Source organism: Arvicola amphibius, chromosome 9, assembly GCF_903992535.2.
Source record: "Arvicola amphibius chromosome 9, mArvAmp1.2, whole genome shotgun sequence".
In the NCBI taxonomy this organism is placed as follows: Eukaryota; Metazoa; Chordata; class Mammalia; order Rodentia; family Cricetidae; genus Arvicola; species Arvicola amphibius.
Window position 1 is genome coordinate 116,077,245 of NC_052055.2, and position 16,442 is coordinate 116,093,686.

The following is a 16,442-nucleotide window of genomic DNA, read 5'->3' on the forward strand; positions in this document are numbered from 1 at the left end:
CAGGCTCTGGAATCAGCTGAGAGACACACCCTCTCAATGAGTCTGAGGGCATTTTCAAGAGAGGGCAATCTTGCTCCAGAGTGCGTGGCCCAGACATACTGTTGCTGCTGCTGCTGCAGCTCTTCTCGTCCTTTACTGACATCAGAACCTAGGTCCTTCTTCCAAGATGGACCAATGACCAGAGACTGTCCAGGAATCCTCCAGGCCTTGAGCACCAGATTGGGAATGCTGAGGCATCTAGCTTTGTGCAGCTATTGGTTTAGTCTCTCCAGCATGCAGACAACCAGTGTTTCACTGGCCAAGTAATTGTATTGTAGAAATCATTCTAGTAAATCCCCTTTCAATATAGTCTATGGGTTCTGTTCCTCTAGATAAACCTTACTAATACACCCACCTACTGGATAAAAATGAAATGAATGAAATTTATGCCCTGGCAGTGCTGAAGATGAATGGCAGCCCGATTATGGCGGTTCTGTTGAACTTGTCCATATTTGGTTTCATGGTCTAAGTTGATGAGGATGACTGACCAGGTCTCTTCCTCAAGAGGGCACCAGATCTCATTACAGATGGTTGTGAACTACCATGTGGTTGCTGGGACTTTAACTCAGGACCTTTGGGAGAGCAGGCACTAACCGCTGAGCCATCTCTCCAACCCAATTCAATTTCTATTGGATACTAGACACGGAATTATGGTTTCTTCTGAGTGTAATTCAGGTAAACATAACGAGATGAAAAGTGACTCTGTTAGTCCCACTTCTCCCTCCAAAAAGCTGTGTATTCAATCGCTAGCACAACAGTAGCAAAGTCCTGGAAACCGAGCCAGCTCAACAGACGGTTTACCATACCAGAATTCTGGAGGTCAGAAGTCTAAGATCAAGGTGTGTTGGGACAGGGTTGTTTCCATCTGGGCCTGCAAAGGACAATCTGTTCCATAGCTGTTTCCCAGCCTCTGGTAGCTACTGCTAATATTTGATGTTTCTTGCCTTGCCCCACTTTCTGCCCTTGTGTCCACATCTTATGTGGCAGTGTGTCCAACTGTCAGTAGACACCATTCATACCTAGAATGAGAACACCCTAATTAGCTCAGGTTAACTTGATCATCCGCAAAGACCCAATTTCAAATAAGGTCATAAACATAGGCATTTGAAATTAGGACTGAAATATCCCTTTGGTTGGGGTGGCAGTACAGTTCAACCCACAAATCATAACACACAGACAACATGTATATATTGGTAGGAGCTGAGAAGGACTGAGTGAAGTTGGGTTATAAGACTGTTTAATGAAGCAAGCTAGAGCATAAATTTGGGTAGTAGAGTCCACTGTCATATAAGGAATCTTCCAAGATGAGCCTTGATAACCTGGCAATGAATTCCTTCATGTGTCAAGAACTTTACATTAGGATTGATCAGTCAGATGGGTAACATGGAGAAGGTGCTGGAAGCTGGTGATACACAGTTGCTTCAGGCTCAAAGGCTTGCTGTATCCTAATTGATCGGGGTGGTCCAGGACACCCCAAAGTAAGAAATTTCCCACACCTTGCACTCCCTGCCATCATCGGCAGCAGGAGACACAGCCTGACACTGCCAGTTGTACAGCCTGAGGACTTCTTAGAAACCGCCACTCAGCTGTAGCCAAGACTTTGACACGCCACAGACAAGGATTTTAGGACAATTGGATAAGAGATGAATATAGAGGGGCTAGCTTTCTCTATAATGTCTGGGACACCAAGAGGGAGACAAGCACAAATTATATCTGTGTCAGAGAGCAACTACTGGGATCCAAACATTTGGAACCCGCAGGAAAAGTCAGGTAGGGATGAGAAGGAAAATGAGGCTAAAGCAAGAGAAGATGCATTCAAATTTGACCTTTAACACGGAGAGGAAAAATCCACGATTCGGCTTAGCTCAGTGAATGAAACCATGAGAAGGGGCAGACTGCATTTGAACTGCTTGAGTGGGAAATGAAAAGCAGGAAATGAAAGACCCTCTCCCAGTCCAGCTTGGAAACCAAGGGAGCAGATGGGATTCGTCTGGGCTATGTGAAGGTACAGGAGCTGAGTACTGTAACTACGCATGCCTCCTAAGACAGATGATCTATCACATGAGAAAACAGAAATCCTGGTGGGTTGGCTCAAATAGACCATTAGGGACACTCGGCTGTCACTGGTTGAGGTCTCCATGAATATCAGGTGTTGCAAATATTTAATTACACCGTGTAAAGATATGTCACTGTGATTGGTTTAATAAAAAGCTAAATGGCCAATTTTTTGTTTTTTTTTTTTTTTTTTTGAGCCAGGATCTCTCTGTGTAGTTCTGGAACTTACTATGTAGACCAGGAAGACGCTGAACTCACTGAGATCTGCCTGCCTCTGCCTCCCGAGTGCTGGGATTAAAGGCATGCATTGCCATGCCTAGCAAGACAAAATTATTGGGACGGGGCAGAGATACAAAGCAAAATGCTATGCTAGTAAGTGCCTATAAGGCTTTAGTGTGAGAATAATTCACCAACAGCCTAAATGACCAAAAGGGTGTGGGTAGAAGATTAAACGCCTCTCATTGGTAGGCAGCTACCCTTGAGGAGGATAATTCTCAGATTAGGGTGCGAGTAGGGAAGCATGTATGCTTAGGGGAGACATTATTTATCCAGTTTGAGGACCTCTCGACAGTCAGGTGGGGCTGAGGGAGGCAGCAGCCACAGCACAGTGCCAGCCCAGAGTGTGCCAGACTCCTGAGCAGCGGGTGTAGCCACACCCTCCTAAAGCTGAACAGCTTCAGCTGGCTCCACTGGGTGTGGGGAGGTGAACTGTTGCCCATGCAGTGCCCCAGGATGAGAAGGCAGAAGGGTTTATAGAAAATGACTAGGGATGATAGAGCACTAAGTAGGAAAGTACCTCCCATACGTGCCATTATCCCTGCCACTGCTCTTCTGAGGAGACCACATATACAAGCAGTGCTCTTTCCATTGTTGTATTGGGCTTTGCTAACAGCTTTCTTCAGCAACCTCTTAACTGCCAACTTGTGAGACCTGCTGGCACTTGCCTGGAATGGATAGCAGTGGCTCTTGATCACACAGATGACATAGTACTGGTTTCTGAATGGCTTAGATATTTGTAAAGGCATCTAAGCAAGTTAAGGGATTTGGAAGACGGCACCCATACTCCCCCAGAAGCCACACAGTTGATAATCCCTAGTAGCTGGGGATGAACCATTGATATATCCAGGAAGACCTCTGGATAAAGGCTACCACCTCTGCTGCATGTCAGAACTAGATCAGTAAATTCTTGCTGCTAAAGACACCACATGCTTTTGATGTAGTACATAGGTAATTCATGTCAGGACTGCACTGGAAGGCCCCTCTATGCTCAGCTAACTTTTTAAAGTGCTTGCAAAATACTATGCAGGCTATCTCAGTTAGGGTTTCTATTGCTGGGAAGAGACACCAAGACCACTGGAACTCTTATAGGAGAACATTTGAGGTGGCAGCTTACAGTTTCAGAGGTTTAATCCATTATCACCATGCAGGGAGCATGGTGGTGTGTAAGCAGACATGGCACTAAAGGAGCTGCAACATGTTGGTATTAGACAACAGGAAGTAGACTGTGACACCAGGCTGTAGCTTGAGCATAGGAAACTTTAAAGCTCACCCCTAGAGTGACACACTTCCTCCAGCAAGCCCACACCTCCTTACTGTTCCACTTCCAATGAGATGTTGGGGGCCAATTACATTAAGCTTCACACAGGCTGCTGAGGCGAAACTGTTGGCAGTGGGCTTACACCTGTTTGGTTGCACACACTATCCACTACACTACCAACACACCATGACCTGACTAGACTGCTGGAGAAATGGCAGTACAACAGCTATGGGCACACAACCTTCTGGTTGGATTTTAAAGCCTTCTCCAGAGGGAATTCGCACGGGGCACTGTAAACCTGGACAGAGATCTGCTACAAAGCAGGTCATAGGTCCCAGTGGAGAAGCAATTGCTCTTCTTTAATGACTGTAATATGCCTACCAAATTGCCTTTGAGTACTGTTGTTATTATCTGTCCTGATAGTAAGGAAACTCAAGTTTACTCAAGAGACTTATGACTGGTTAAAATGCCAAGAATGACTGACTTAGGATGGTGCGGTGGCCACTTTGTCTTGTTGGTGGTAAAAAGGCAGAGGTGAAGACAGTACCCTGTCAGTGTGGAACACCGAAATAATAGCAGGTGGTAAATGCTGAGTGAACAATTCATGTTGTCATTTCTCCCACAGGAACACAGACCTGGGAACCTGGAGAATCAAGATGAGAATAACACTGGAGGAAGTTTTGCTTCCTACTGCTCACCTTCTGTGGAACAAGCTTTTGGTACACTGTAAATGTGTATCACTCTCATTGGTTAATAAAGAGCTGACTGGCAAATAGCTAGGCAGAAAAAAAAAAGTTAGGTGGAACTTGCAAACAAAAAGAGAGCCTGAAGTAGAAGGCGGAGTCAGCAAGAGACACAGAAGATGAACATGCCATGTTGAAAAAAGGTACCATCACGTGGTAGAGTGTAGATAAGAAATACGGGTTAACTGAAAATATAAGAGCTAGTTAGTAATAAGCCTAAGCTATCAGTCGAGTGTTTATACTTAACAAGTCTCTGTGTGGTTATTTGGGAGTGGCTGGAGGGACAAAGCTGACCAGCAGTTCTGAAGAAAAACCCTACCTACAACTCCTCTTTTATTTTATGTGTTGGCAGCACACTGGCCTTAAAAATTAGTTAGTTGTTGTCAGATCTCAGAGCCGGCTTCAGTCCTGAAGAGATCTGTGTGATACCTAGGCACCCTAGACTACTGAACATGAACCTTACCAGACTCCCAGAAGACGAAGCATCATCTAATGGAAAATATCTTACATCACGCAATTGCATTAAATTCTATTTCAGTAATTAAATGGGGGAGGAAAGTGAGAACAAATCCAGAATAGCCAGAGAACAGGCTCTATGTGCTAATGGCTTCAAGGACTCTGCCAAGGCACTCAAGAAGGGAAAAGATGAAAAAAAAAACTGATCACTCACAGGTAGGTAGGAGTGTGTGTGTACACACACACATGTGCACACATGCATTATATATGTACCTCTGACATAAGGGCTTATCTTTTTACCATAGGGGACGTAAGAGCCCTGAGAACAGTGTCAGTGATCCTCGAGCTTCAGTATGGTGGCTCATCTCTGGGTTGCTTTACCTTGTCCATTTGTCTCAGCCCTTCTACATCAGAGTAACCAAACACATTAAATTCCCTTTGAAAACCAGAACTGCTTTGTTGTCTAATCTGGGTTCCGACTAATAAAACATCACATATTTGATTAAAGTATTTCTGGGAAAACTTTAAATGATCATGATGAATTTTGCCCCTCTTATATTATGAAAAAGTTTTAAACAATGTATCCACTAACTATATTAACTATATTTCCTGTTTCAAAAAGACTTTGCCATTTTACTGACCCCATATATATGCGGCTGTTTGTGTGACACACTTACACATGTACCTGACTTTCTACTCATTTCTGGGTGAAGGGTCCCAGAACAGAACATGGCATATATATGAATAAGTTATATAGTGGCTATAGCCATGAGAAACAAGTTTGACATCCAAGAGTTAACTTAATGAACTAAAAAAAGCAAACACAAGACCGCGCATGAGAGAACAATACTTAAACTTTATTCTTCCCTTCCTATGTGCTCATTTTCAAATGAACTTTCCATCCTCACACGTTAAGAAAATAAACAACTGGAACCACTCTGCACTTCTGACACGGAGGAGGCAGATGGCTCTATCAACAGGCACAGAGTACAACACAGCCACTGCTCACTGGGAGGAGGGAAGGAGCCAAAAGTGCTCCATTTAGCAGTGTGTTGGGTTGGAAGCACTCGCGGTTGCTACGGGCCGGTATCGTGACTCCTGCAGTGCCCCAGACCATACCATGAGCTTTCCTTAGGAAAACCATCTCCTCAGATACAACCATCACAGGTTAGGAGCCACAAGACTTTATTCATTGTTTAATCTTCTGGTGGCAGGATTTCTGAGTAGAATCTAAAATTAAAGCAGAATAGAAATTTGTTATAAAACTTCTGTTAAGAATTTTTAATTTTTAATAACTTCAAAACACCACCCCTCAGAGGTTTGGGAAAAATATTGAGTTATAATGAAAATAGGTTAGGTTTAAGAAACTATTACATAAATTAATATAGAGAAAATCACAATTGGTAATGACTGGAATGTAAAATATACTTCACAAGCCCGTATGTCTTAATACTCAGTCTCAGGCAGGGACAGGTTTAGGAGGGTGTACACCATTTACGAGATGAAACCTTGCTGGAGGAAGTAGTTTACTGGAAGCAGGAAGTGAGATTGTACAGCCTGTCTTCACTTCCTGTCCCGTCTCTGCTTCCCAATCTGAACAAGCGTGCGAGCAGCCACACACTCCTGCTGCCACCACAAGATGCTCCAAGCAGCAGGCGCACCTGCCATGATGGACTATTTCCAAAACAAATTGTCGTGAGTTGCCTCTTATCAGGATATCTGGTCAGTGATCAATTTTCTAACACAGAAAATTGGTGCCAGAGCGTGGGGCCCTTGCTGTGAAAACCACGGCTCTGCGGCTGGCAAGGCGGCTGGCCAGCCCTTTAAACGATTTGCAGGAGTAGAATGGTGTGAGCGGAGCCTGATGGACAAACCCAGTAAGAGGAGACTTTGGGACCTTGGAGGCTTCCAAAGGTGGACTTCGTTTTGCATTAAGAGATGACCACGAGCTGGGTCATAGGTTTCTACGGTTTCCGGTACGAAAGGTCTCCCACAGGATCACGTGGTAAACACTAGGTTCTCAGTTGGCCGTGCTGCCTGGGGAGGTTGAGCGGTGCTGAAGAAGTAGGTCACTGGGGCAGGCCTTGAGGTTCTACAGCCCGCCAGCTGCCTGCCCTTGCTCCACTTTCTGATCCACCTGGATCTGAACAAAAAGTCGCACGAGCCTTTCCTTCTATCGTGCCCTGTCAACTGCTTCTTCTCAGATGCTGATCACAGTGACGGGACAGTAATCAATACAATTGTCTTTACATTCCCTACCAGTGCAAGAGGACAAGAAGACCCACCTAGCGTAGCGACAGAACTGGACTTACCAACCACAAGCTGCTAAAGGCATATGTATTGCGTGTACTTATCCAAACTAAAAATTACTTTTTTAGTTTGTTTTGAGGTAGCACATTGCTCTGTCTCCTGGGCAGCCTAGTACTCCCTGTGTGGACCAGTCTGGCATCAAACTATTGACAACCCTCCTGCCAAAGCCTGTCTAGGACTAGGATTACTCATGAGTACTGCTGTACCAACTTACTAGCAGGTTTTTCTATGTTGTTATGTTTCTAAGGTACAGTAATACTATTTTTAACAAGTACTTTTTTACCTGGTGGTAACCCCCCAAGTCTTTGCTGGATCATTTCTAAATGATGAATATATTCTGTCAAGGAATGTTCTGCATCTTGAGAAACAGCCAGGGATCTTTCTAACCTTGAATTTGGTGAGGAAGTTGATCTGCAAACAAAGGACCATAGCAAGGAGAAAAGAAAGGAAGAAAAAAATTAAACATAAACATTAAATTAACAGGTGGTGTTACATCAAAAGCGCATAGAGGAGGATCCAGGATCAGCTGACCAGATCCAGAGGAGGATCTGGGATCAGCTGACGGATCTGGGATGGGTCTCCGCTAGGGCTAGTCTCTTCATGTCCATAATTTACCACAAAGAAAACACATTTTTATTTGAAAAAAAAAAAATCAACTTTTAAGGTCCAGTACAGTGGTATACTCCTGTAATCCCAGGATATGGGATACAAAAGTAAGAGGGCGGAACTCTGAGAGTTCAAGGCTAGCCTGGTCTATACAGTAAGCTGAAGGGCAGTTAGAGTTACATAGTAAGACTGTCTTAAAATAAAACAAACACCAAAAACGAAATAAAACCACTTCTATATCCCACTTTGCAGTCAGAATAAGTGGCAACAACAATTATGTATTATTTCATTCACCAAATTTTGAGATTATACCTTTTACCCCAATTGGATTCTGTCTCAGCATCCTTCACCAGGTGACCAAGATGGTCTACCTATCAGCCTACACTTCCTTGAGCAAAATCCAAGCTTGTCTAATTCCCACCCTGATCGTCCTTTCTCCTAGGCCCCAGTGTCCCCAGGGACACTGTGTCCCTTTCCCTTTCCATGAGACAAGTTCCCAAACCTCTTCGGAGTGGAGAGCGTGCCTCGCTTAGTAAACACAGGGGATCTTAGCCCTTCCTGAACAGAACAAGATCCCCAGGCTCTTGAAGACTCTCTGCTGCATCCACTGCCTTGCTCTGAGCCAGAACAAAGACAGTAAGTGAAAGCCACATTTCTCTAGGCAGGTTCTGGATCTCATTGGCATGATTTCTAGGCAACCCTGGAGCATCCCAACTGACCTTTCCTCCTTGCCCAGCGAGACTGCTGCCGAGGATCGGGGGCTGTGCCTAGAGTCCTTGATATGGCCTGAGGAAACTTCTCTGGTTGGCAGGGATGTTCTGGTTTCTGATGGAGAATGCTGTCTCCGGGACATTCGATGTCCTTCCCAAGAATGATCAAACAAGAAATCATTAGGAAAAGAAACGCACATTCTAGGGGGACCCATCTACCAAAAATCTAAGCTTACACAAACAACTTACATTTACATGGATAACGCTAGCTCTGATTGCCAGCCCATGGCTGGGGAAAAGAAGAGGCAGGCATGCCTGCTGACCTGAATTGAAGGCACAGGATGGCAGCTAGTGGTGGCTTAGTGGCCCAGAGGGTCTAGGCCCTCTATATTCTCTAAGTAGGAAGGACATTCACATCTGCCACCCCTAGAGACTAGACAAGGACCCAGCAAAGTACCGTCACCGGCCCCTTGAGTGTCCACGAAGCCACTGTTACACTGCCTATGAGTAGGCAGGCAGCAGCAGAGAGCTCCAGAGATAGCTACAACAACCACGAGGGCTCACGCAGACAAGTATGGCTGCGTAAAGCAGAATTCTGGATGACTCTGGAGAGCAGCATCCGACTCTCCGGAATGGCGCTCAGCTCGCCTTCCTGACTGACCTGGTTGGTCCACCAGTGCTCTCACTACTCAAGGGTAGCTGCACTGACGGTTTCCTGGCTTTCTTCCTGTGCTTTACAACACCCCCAAACCAAAATGCTCAAGAAAATGCCACAAGCAGCAGAAAAGGCAGTGGCACCGGAGGCCCACCTTGGCGGGTGTTTCTGCAATGGATCAGCGCTCCTTTCCGATCCACTTCTTGCCATTTCTTAACCAAAAATCGCAACCTATTCAGAAAGGTGACAAAATACATTTTAAGCAAGAGAAAACAGGAATGAAGGAAGCAGTGACACTCCTGATGTGACCAAACCACCAGAGCTTGCCCTCCCTGCCCACAGGAGAGACAGACTCCACAATCCATCAGCTGAGAGCTAGCTGTACTTTCATATCACGTAGGAACTGATGTGGGAGTCCCCTCTGTGTGCTGTGATTACCATTAATGAATAAAGAAACTGTCTTGGCCTGTTCAGAGGGCAGAACTTAGGCAGGTGGGGAGGACTGGGCTGAATGCTGGGAGGAAGAGGGCTGAGTCAGAGAGATGCCATGGAGCCACCAGAGTCAAGACATGCTGAATCTTTGCCAGTAAGCCACTGCCATGTAGCAACATACAAATGAATAGAAATGGGTTAAATTAATATAAGAATTAGCCAGTAAGAAGCTAGAGCTAATGGGCCAAGCAGTGTTTTAATTAATACAATTTCTGTGTGATTACTTCGGTTCTGGGAGGCTGGGAAGAACAAGTGGCTTCCTCCTACAAGGAACTTTCCATGCTACATCACCATCTAAAGAAGTCCCCTGGTTGCCAGGCAGTGGTGGTACCTGCCTTTAATCCCAGCACTCGGGAGGCAGAGGCAGGCGGATCTCTGTGAGTTCAAGGCCAGCCTGGTCTACAGAACAAGTTCCAGGACAGCCAGGACAACAGAGAAACTTTGTCTTGAAAAACAACAACAACAAAGTCCCCTGGCACCTCACCTTTGACAACTAGCTGGTTCTGCCCACACCCACCACAGCTTACCTGCAGCCTATCAAACTACAAAATTCAAGCCTGTATGTGTCCCCAGAAACTGGGAAAACACTGCTTCTGCCTGGCTGGGCCATCAACGGGACAGTACCAAGAGTGTAGGGAGGGCACAGGCGGGCGACAGGAGGGCACAGGCAGGCGACAGTTCAAGGCTGTTTCCCACTCCTTTCAGCATGGCTCTCCTAATAGCACGACTGTGACTTTCCTCTTCATGATGTGGCAAACCATAGATTATTCCAAAAAAGACCACAGGGCCCTAGAAACCTCTCTCAGGCCTTCTGATATTGGGTCTCATATATAGTTCAAGCTAGCCTAGAACTTTGATCCCTGTCTCTGCCTCCTGAGTACGGGGATGATGGACAGGCCTATGGCACCATACCCAGGCACTGCATGAATTCGCTTATTTATTTGTATGTATATTTTTCCTGCATCTATGTATGTGCACCATGTGCACACCTGACACCGTGGAGGTCAGAAGCAAGCATGATATCCCCAGGAACTAGAATGACAAATGGTTGTGAATGACCAGGGGGTTCTGGGAGCCATCTCTCCAGCCCCACAGCATGACTTCTTCAAGACAAATGCCATATTTTCTTTAAGGCCACGAGTGCCATTGATCTTGAAAGAGAAAAACACTGTAGTTTCAAGGAATATAGCCACCACAGAAGCGAGCAGGTGTGCATTGCTAACTGGCTTTGAGGCAGGGCATTCACCTTAATACTGCGATGACAACCCTCACAGCAGTGCGGAACTTTGTAAAAGGACGTGACGTCGTCGTTTTCTTATCTGCTTTGGAGGGAAATACCCCCAAATGAGCAATCATGGAGAGCGTTTCCTGCTCCGAGTCCTGGAATCCACCAATCAGCAGCAGGAGATATTTCTTTTGATAAATCAGAGCTTTTCTGAAGCTCTCCGCTCTCAGATAGTGCAGGTACAGTTTTTCCATCTAAGAGAAGATGGGGTGAGAATCAGAGAAAGCAAAGACACAGTCCTGACTATGTCTTTACTGCTATGGTTAGTTGTCCAAACAGGATCGTAATTCACAAATCCCATCTGTAACCTCCTCTTGAAGAGCCCCCGTCTATGAGATAAAATCTAGAAATACCTTCTCCACAACACTCTCAAGTGAGCCCCCATAAAGACTGGATTTCCATTCAAGTACAGTCTAAATTGGCTATGTGTGTGTGTGTGTGTGTGTGTGTGTGTGTGTGTGTGTGTGTGTGTGTGTGTGGTGGTGGTGGGGGGGAGTTGTTGGGATATCATGATGGGGTCCACAGATGATACGGGTGATGGGAAAATCATGGAAACTACAGAGCTTTGATCCAAACCCTGAGAAGCACTTGTCCTTTGGGAGCAAATCATTAAAAAAAAAAAAAAACTTTTCTTAGCCTACAGAAACAATCTCCCGACGACATGAACATTACATATTCATTCAGCCATGAACAGCAAAACATGATATCTGCCCACAAGCACACCAAGTTTTAGATCCAGTTTGAGCTAGCTTCCTTTCTCACAGTGATCTGACAGTTAGGGCAATGGGTCTCCTATGAAGAAGTATTTCTGATCTGTGTGTCAACAACTACACCAAGCAAACAAGAACCTTGTAGTCGAGAGCCTTTTCCGGCAGTTCACTAGCCCTGGCTTAAGACACTCTGAACCCAACCCTGCATGGCTCGCCTTGGTGTTGCAGGAACTTGCTTCCACACTTGCAGTTGGTGTGTGCCACTCTGGCTCTGAGAGTCGCGGAGAACCCTGCAAAACCGTCCCATCTTGCTTCCATGAAGACTTGCTTTGCCTCTGTAAAAAAAAAGAAAAAAAGAAAAAAAGAAAAAAAAAGAAAAACCATAGCTGGCAATATAGAGCTTTGCTTTTCCATGGGGGAGGGCTGCAGGGGTTTGCCCACAGGTGTAGTCACAAGCAAACCTTAGGTGTTGGTCCTGAGGAGCTATCAGCTGTTTTTTAAAGGACAGGGTCTCTCATTGGAGCCTGGGGTCTACAAATTAGGCCAGGCTAGTTGGCCAGTTAGCCCAGAGATCCACCAGTCTCCACTTCCCCAGCATAGGGATTATAGCACATGTGCCCACCATAACCTGTCTTTGGTTTGTTGGTTTTGAGACACGGTCTCACTATGCAGCTCTTGCTAGCCCGGAACATAATATGCAGACCTGACTGGCCTCAGAACTGTCTGCCTCTGCCTACTGAGCGCTGGGATGAGAGGTGTGTGCCACCATGCAGCACCTCACAACTGGCCAGGGACAAAGCTCAGGATCTCACATCTGCATAGCAAGCACTTCACTAACTGAGCCACCCCCCCAGCCCTCTACCGAGGTGTTCTTAAGAAAGAACACCCCGAGAAAGACAAGCTAGAGAAGAGAGACAGCAGGGGCTGGCAGTCTGAAGGAAAAGGGCACACTCCAACATATCATTTCCACCACAGCCGAGGATGCTGTCACGGGGAAGGCTGTCACAGAGGAGACAGCAGGGGCTGGGATCCGGTGAGGCACTGCTGCCAATGATCACATACCATATGCTGTCCCTTGTCACACTGGGCACCATTTTCAGCAGTGCTCCAGTCATATTATAAAGCTAGCACTTCCAGGTAATTATCATTCATTTACTGAAGTGTCATTTGCACAAAAGATACATGTTAATAAGAACAAGCCAGAGATATCTGCAAAATGCCTACTAATTCAAAACTTTAAATCTTAACGAGTCTTATTCGGGCTGAGAGATGGCTCAGAGGTTAAGAGCACTGACTAGTCTTTCAGAGGTCCTGAGTTCAATTCCCAGCAACCACATGGTGGCTCACAACCATCTGTAATGAGATCTCGTGCCCTCTTCTGGCCTGCAGGGATACATGCAGTAGATGCTGTTTATATAATTAATAAATAAATCTTTAAAAAAATAGTTCCTCATTCTAGAAATGCCGATGGCTGACAAACACAGTCGCATAACTCTGTTGTAGTGCCACCAAACCACTCAAGAAAAGCCCAGCCTAACAGGACGATGTGAGAAATTTTATCTGCTTGGTTCCTTTCTATCAAAAGTAGTTAGCCCAACAAGGGCCCTCCCCTTCCACTTTGCATACCGATTAGCCAATTGTGTCTCCTTTCTCTATTTACATTTTTCAAAGTGTAACCAGGGTCTGGACCTAAAAAGTTTAAGGATAGTGCGTCTATGTTTATGGACTGTGTAAACCCAAAACATGTATAACTTAATAATGCTTTGTATTCAAGGTCAGCTCCTCTTTGAGCCTTAGCCCCAGTAGGACAAGCTTTTCCTTCTTTTCTGATCCCTCACTGGGCAGCCATATTATTTCTGTAACAATAGCACTGAGCCAAAACCAGATACTCAGATGGATGAGCTAGAACAGGGGACCCAGATACAAGACCATGAAATTACTGCTAGGACAGCTATTTGAGTTTTTTGTTCATTTGTTTTTTACCTATTGATAAGAGTAAGAGCAGTTCCGCCGGATATAGAATGTAGGTAAAAAGAAAGAAAAGGGGGTGCTGTGGGAAGAAAGGAAAGGGGGCGCTGTGGGGAGAAAGGTTCAAGCTGGGAAGGAAGTGGAGTGAAGAGAAGATAGGTGGGGGGGGGGTGTTGGAGAAGTTCAGGAGTAGCAACCAAAGAGAATATAAAGACGCCATACAGAAACTTGTCCTATAACCTGAATAAAAAATACATAAGAGGGGGAATACTTTTTAAAAGAAACAAACAGCAAACTTTACTGCACATAAATTTTAAAATTTTATGTTTTCATTATAAAAAAGTTACGTAAATCGCCAGCTAGAAAACCTTAAATAGAAAATAACTATAATTGCATCACTAGTAAAGAACCAAATAAAATCTAAGCTGACCAGTCTAAGCTTAGGTCTAACCTGATCAGTCTAAGTTCCCTTTTTGGAGCATATACAAACACTACACAGCAGCTGGGTCTACACGGGACACTGCATGTAGCCGGGTCTACACGGGACACTGCATGTAGCCGGGTCTACATGTGCCTGAAATAGAAAAGTTGATGTTAAGATAGCAAATGAAACACCGAAGTACTGGGCAGATGACTCCAGCTGGGTAAAGCGCTGCCCATGCAAACACAAGGACCTGAGTCTGGATCCCCAGCCATGGGTAGAAGAGCAGCACAGAGGGCACATCTGTAATCTCGGTGCTAGGTAGGCAGAGACAGAGTTTTTGAGGCTTGCTGGTCAGCCAGTCTAACTGAAACTGTGGGCTCCAAATTCAATTAGACTTTGTTCCAAAAGAAAAGGTGAAGAGCAAATGAGATACCTAATGTTGACTTCTGGCCTCAACCTGAGCGTGCTCATGTACACACACACACACACACACACACACACACACACACGCACACGCACACGCACACGCACACGCACACACCAAAACATTGAACATGGGGCATGATGGCACATCATTGTATCCTCAGCACTTGGAATGTTGAGGCAGGAGGATCAAAAGTTCAAGGTCAGCTGCAGTTATATAGGGAGTCTGAAGCCAGTCTGGGATACCTGGGATTCTGTCTCAACCCCCTGCTTCCCTTCAAATAATCAATCAAAACAAAATGAACCCCATCAGGCTGGGTGTGGCAGGGTGTGCCTGTGGGGAACTGAGTCAGGAAGAATACTTAAGTCTAGAAGTTGGAGATAAGCCCGGGCAGCATAGCAAGATCCTGGAATCCTGAGTCAGATTGTACACACTACAAGGGATGGAGCCCATAGCTTTGACCAGAAAAAGTGGCACAGAGGCCCCAGGTCTAGGCAGAAGCGCAGTTTCCTACAGAGCAGAACTGATAGATGTGACACAGCACTGTGATAGAGACAGTGGGCAGGTACTATGCCAGGAAGAGACAAAGATCCCTACATTGAGAAGGCAGCCCTTCTGCGTGTGGTGCTTCAGGGTCTTCTCGAGCCGGGAGACAGTCCTGCACAGCTCTGCTTTCTCTCGGGTTGCTATGCTGACAGCTTTAGTAAGGGCATCGTTGTCTCTCAGCAGCTCATTCATGAGCTGGACTTGAAGTTCCGCAGACATCTTTTTCTTGAAAAGGAGCAAACAAATTGTAAGAATTTTGTGTTTTATTACTACTGATTACTTCAGGGACTATAGTTTTAAGAAAGTTTGGTGTTTGATACCAGGCTTGTGGGGCTGGGCATATGGGATAGGAAAATAGGCCACCAAATCACGTTTCTTTTTCACCCTTTATTTATAAAAGAGACCACACAAACTGGACTGCAGATATTCTGGTATATAAAGTAACACAGGCTTGTTACTAACGAAACCCTGGTCTCACTAGTCTAAGAGTCCCATACCCAGGTGCTGAATAAAATAAGGAATTGTTGCTGTTCATGCTGAGAGGTCACACATGTAATTCACTTAGAATAAGTCTGTGCGCTTCACAATTGGGACCTTTAGTCCTAATGGAGAAACTTTAGAATCTGCACACAGAGGAGAGGGATAGGACATACCACATCTCTCTAGGACACTTGGTGGGTGGGTTGAAGGGGTTTGTGGGTAACAGTAAGTGATAAAGCTTCTCTGTTATCTGATAACAGGCTATAATCCATAACCACGACATTGGTCAGCAACAGTGTCAACATCTAGGACATCTAGGACCCGTGAGCAACCTCAAAGGCTACTCACAGGGAACCTAGAGCAGCCCAGGAAGGCCTGCAATTGCCCACAGCAGAAACAGACCGGACACAGGCTGGGCTGTGCGCAGGTCCTCAGCAGAAGGACCCACTTCTGTCCATAATCTATACCTGTTAGGGAGCTCCTGACCACAGACAGTGAGCATCCCATATAGATAATCCCACGGTATGTGCAAATGGTACATCTGAGACCCCAAGATGTTAAGATATAGAATACAGTACATAGCGCACCCACAAGGACACGCGGGGCAGGTGGTCACTCACTTGCCCACACAAGGGAGTAAGGAATGGCTGGCTAACAAACAAGGTACAAAGAAGCCACGGCATCCTCTACCAACTCCCAGAAGACACCATGTGCTGGGAGCTTATTTTTAGCCACTGTAGAGACAGCACAAATGTGCAGCATGGAGGAGCCCAACTGTACCTTGGAGGAGGTAGGCATGCTCAGTTCAGACTTCAGTTCCTCAAGAGTGTGCATTAAGGATGACACCGCCTTCTCATTTGATGACGTCCAATCTTTAATTGTCCTAAGAAATCAAGCAGGTGTTCAAAGGGTTTGTGTATACCCCCAAATGATTACACTCTTGAGCTGTTCAGGAACTCTGTGAATGGCACAGAAAGTACTTGTACAGCATTTCCTCCGAGA

General features: G+C 45.5%; 1 protein-coding gene across 5 annotated transcripts in view; it reads right to left on the bottom strand.

The window, feature by feature from the left end:
* Window positions 1–5,666: 5,666 nt before the first annotated feature.
* Pcnt (pericentrin) overlaps window positions 5,667–16,442 on the bottom strand; it is an 86,944-nt gene continuing 76,168 nt past the window's right edge. For all 5 annotated transcript variants that reach the window (XM_038341779.1, XM_038341776.1, XM_038341777.1 and 2 more), the window contains 8 exons: window positions 16,221–16,323; window positions 15,012–15,185; window positions 11,814–11,933; window positions 10,850–11,082; window positions 9,266–9,342; window positions 8,466–8,607; window positions 7,424–7,551; window positions 5,667–6,060 (listed from right to left, as the gene is read on the bottom strand). In XM_038341779.1, the coding sequence (XP_038197707.1) occupies window positions 6,020–6,060; window positions 7,424–7,551; window positions 8,466–8,607; window positions 9,266–9,342; window positions 10,850–11,082; window positions 11,814–11,933; window positions 15,012–15,185; window positions 16,221–16,323 (1,018 nt within the window). In that variant the 3' untranslated portion in view covers window positions 5,667–6,019. The remainder of the gene's footprint in view (window positions 6,061–7,423; window positions 7,552–8,465; window positions 8,608–9,265; window positions 9,343–10,849; window positions 11,083–11,813; window positions 11,934–15,011; window positions 15,186–16,220; window positions 16,324–16,442) is intronic.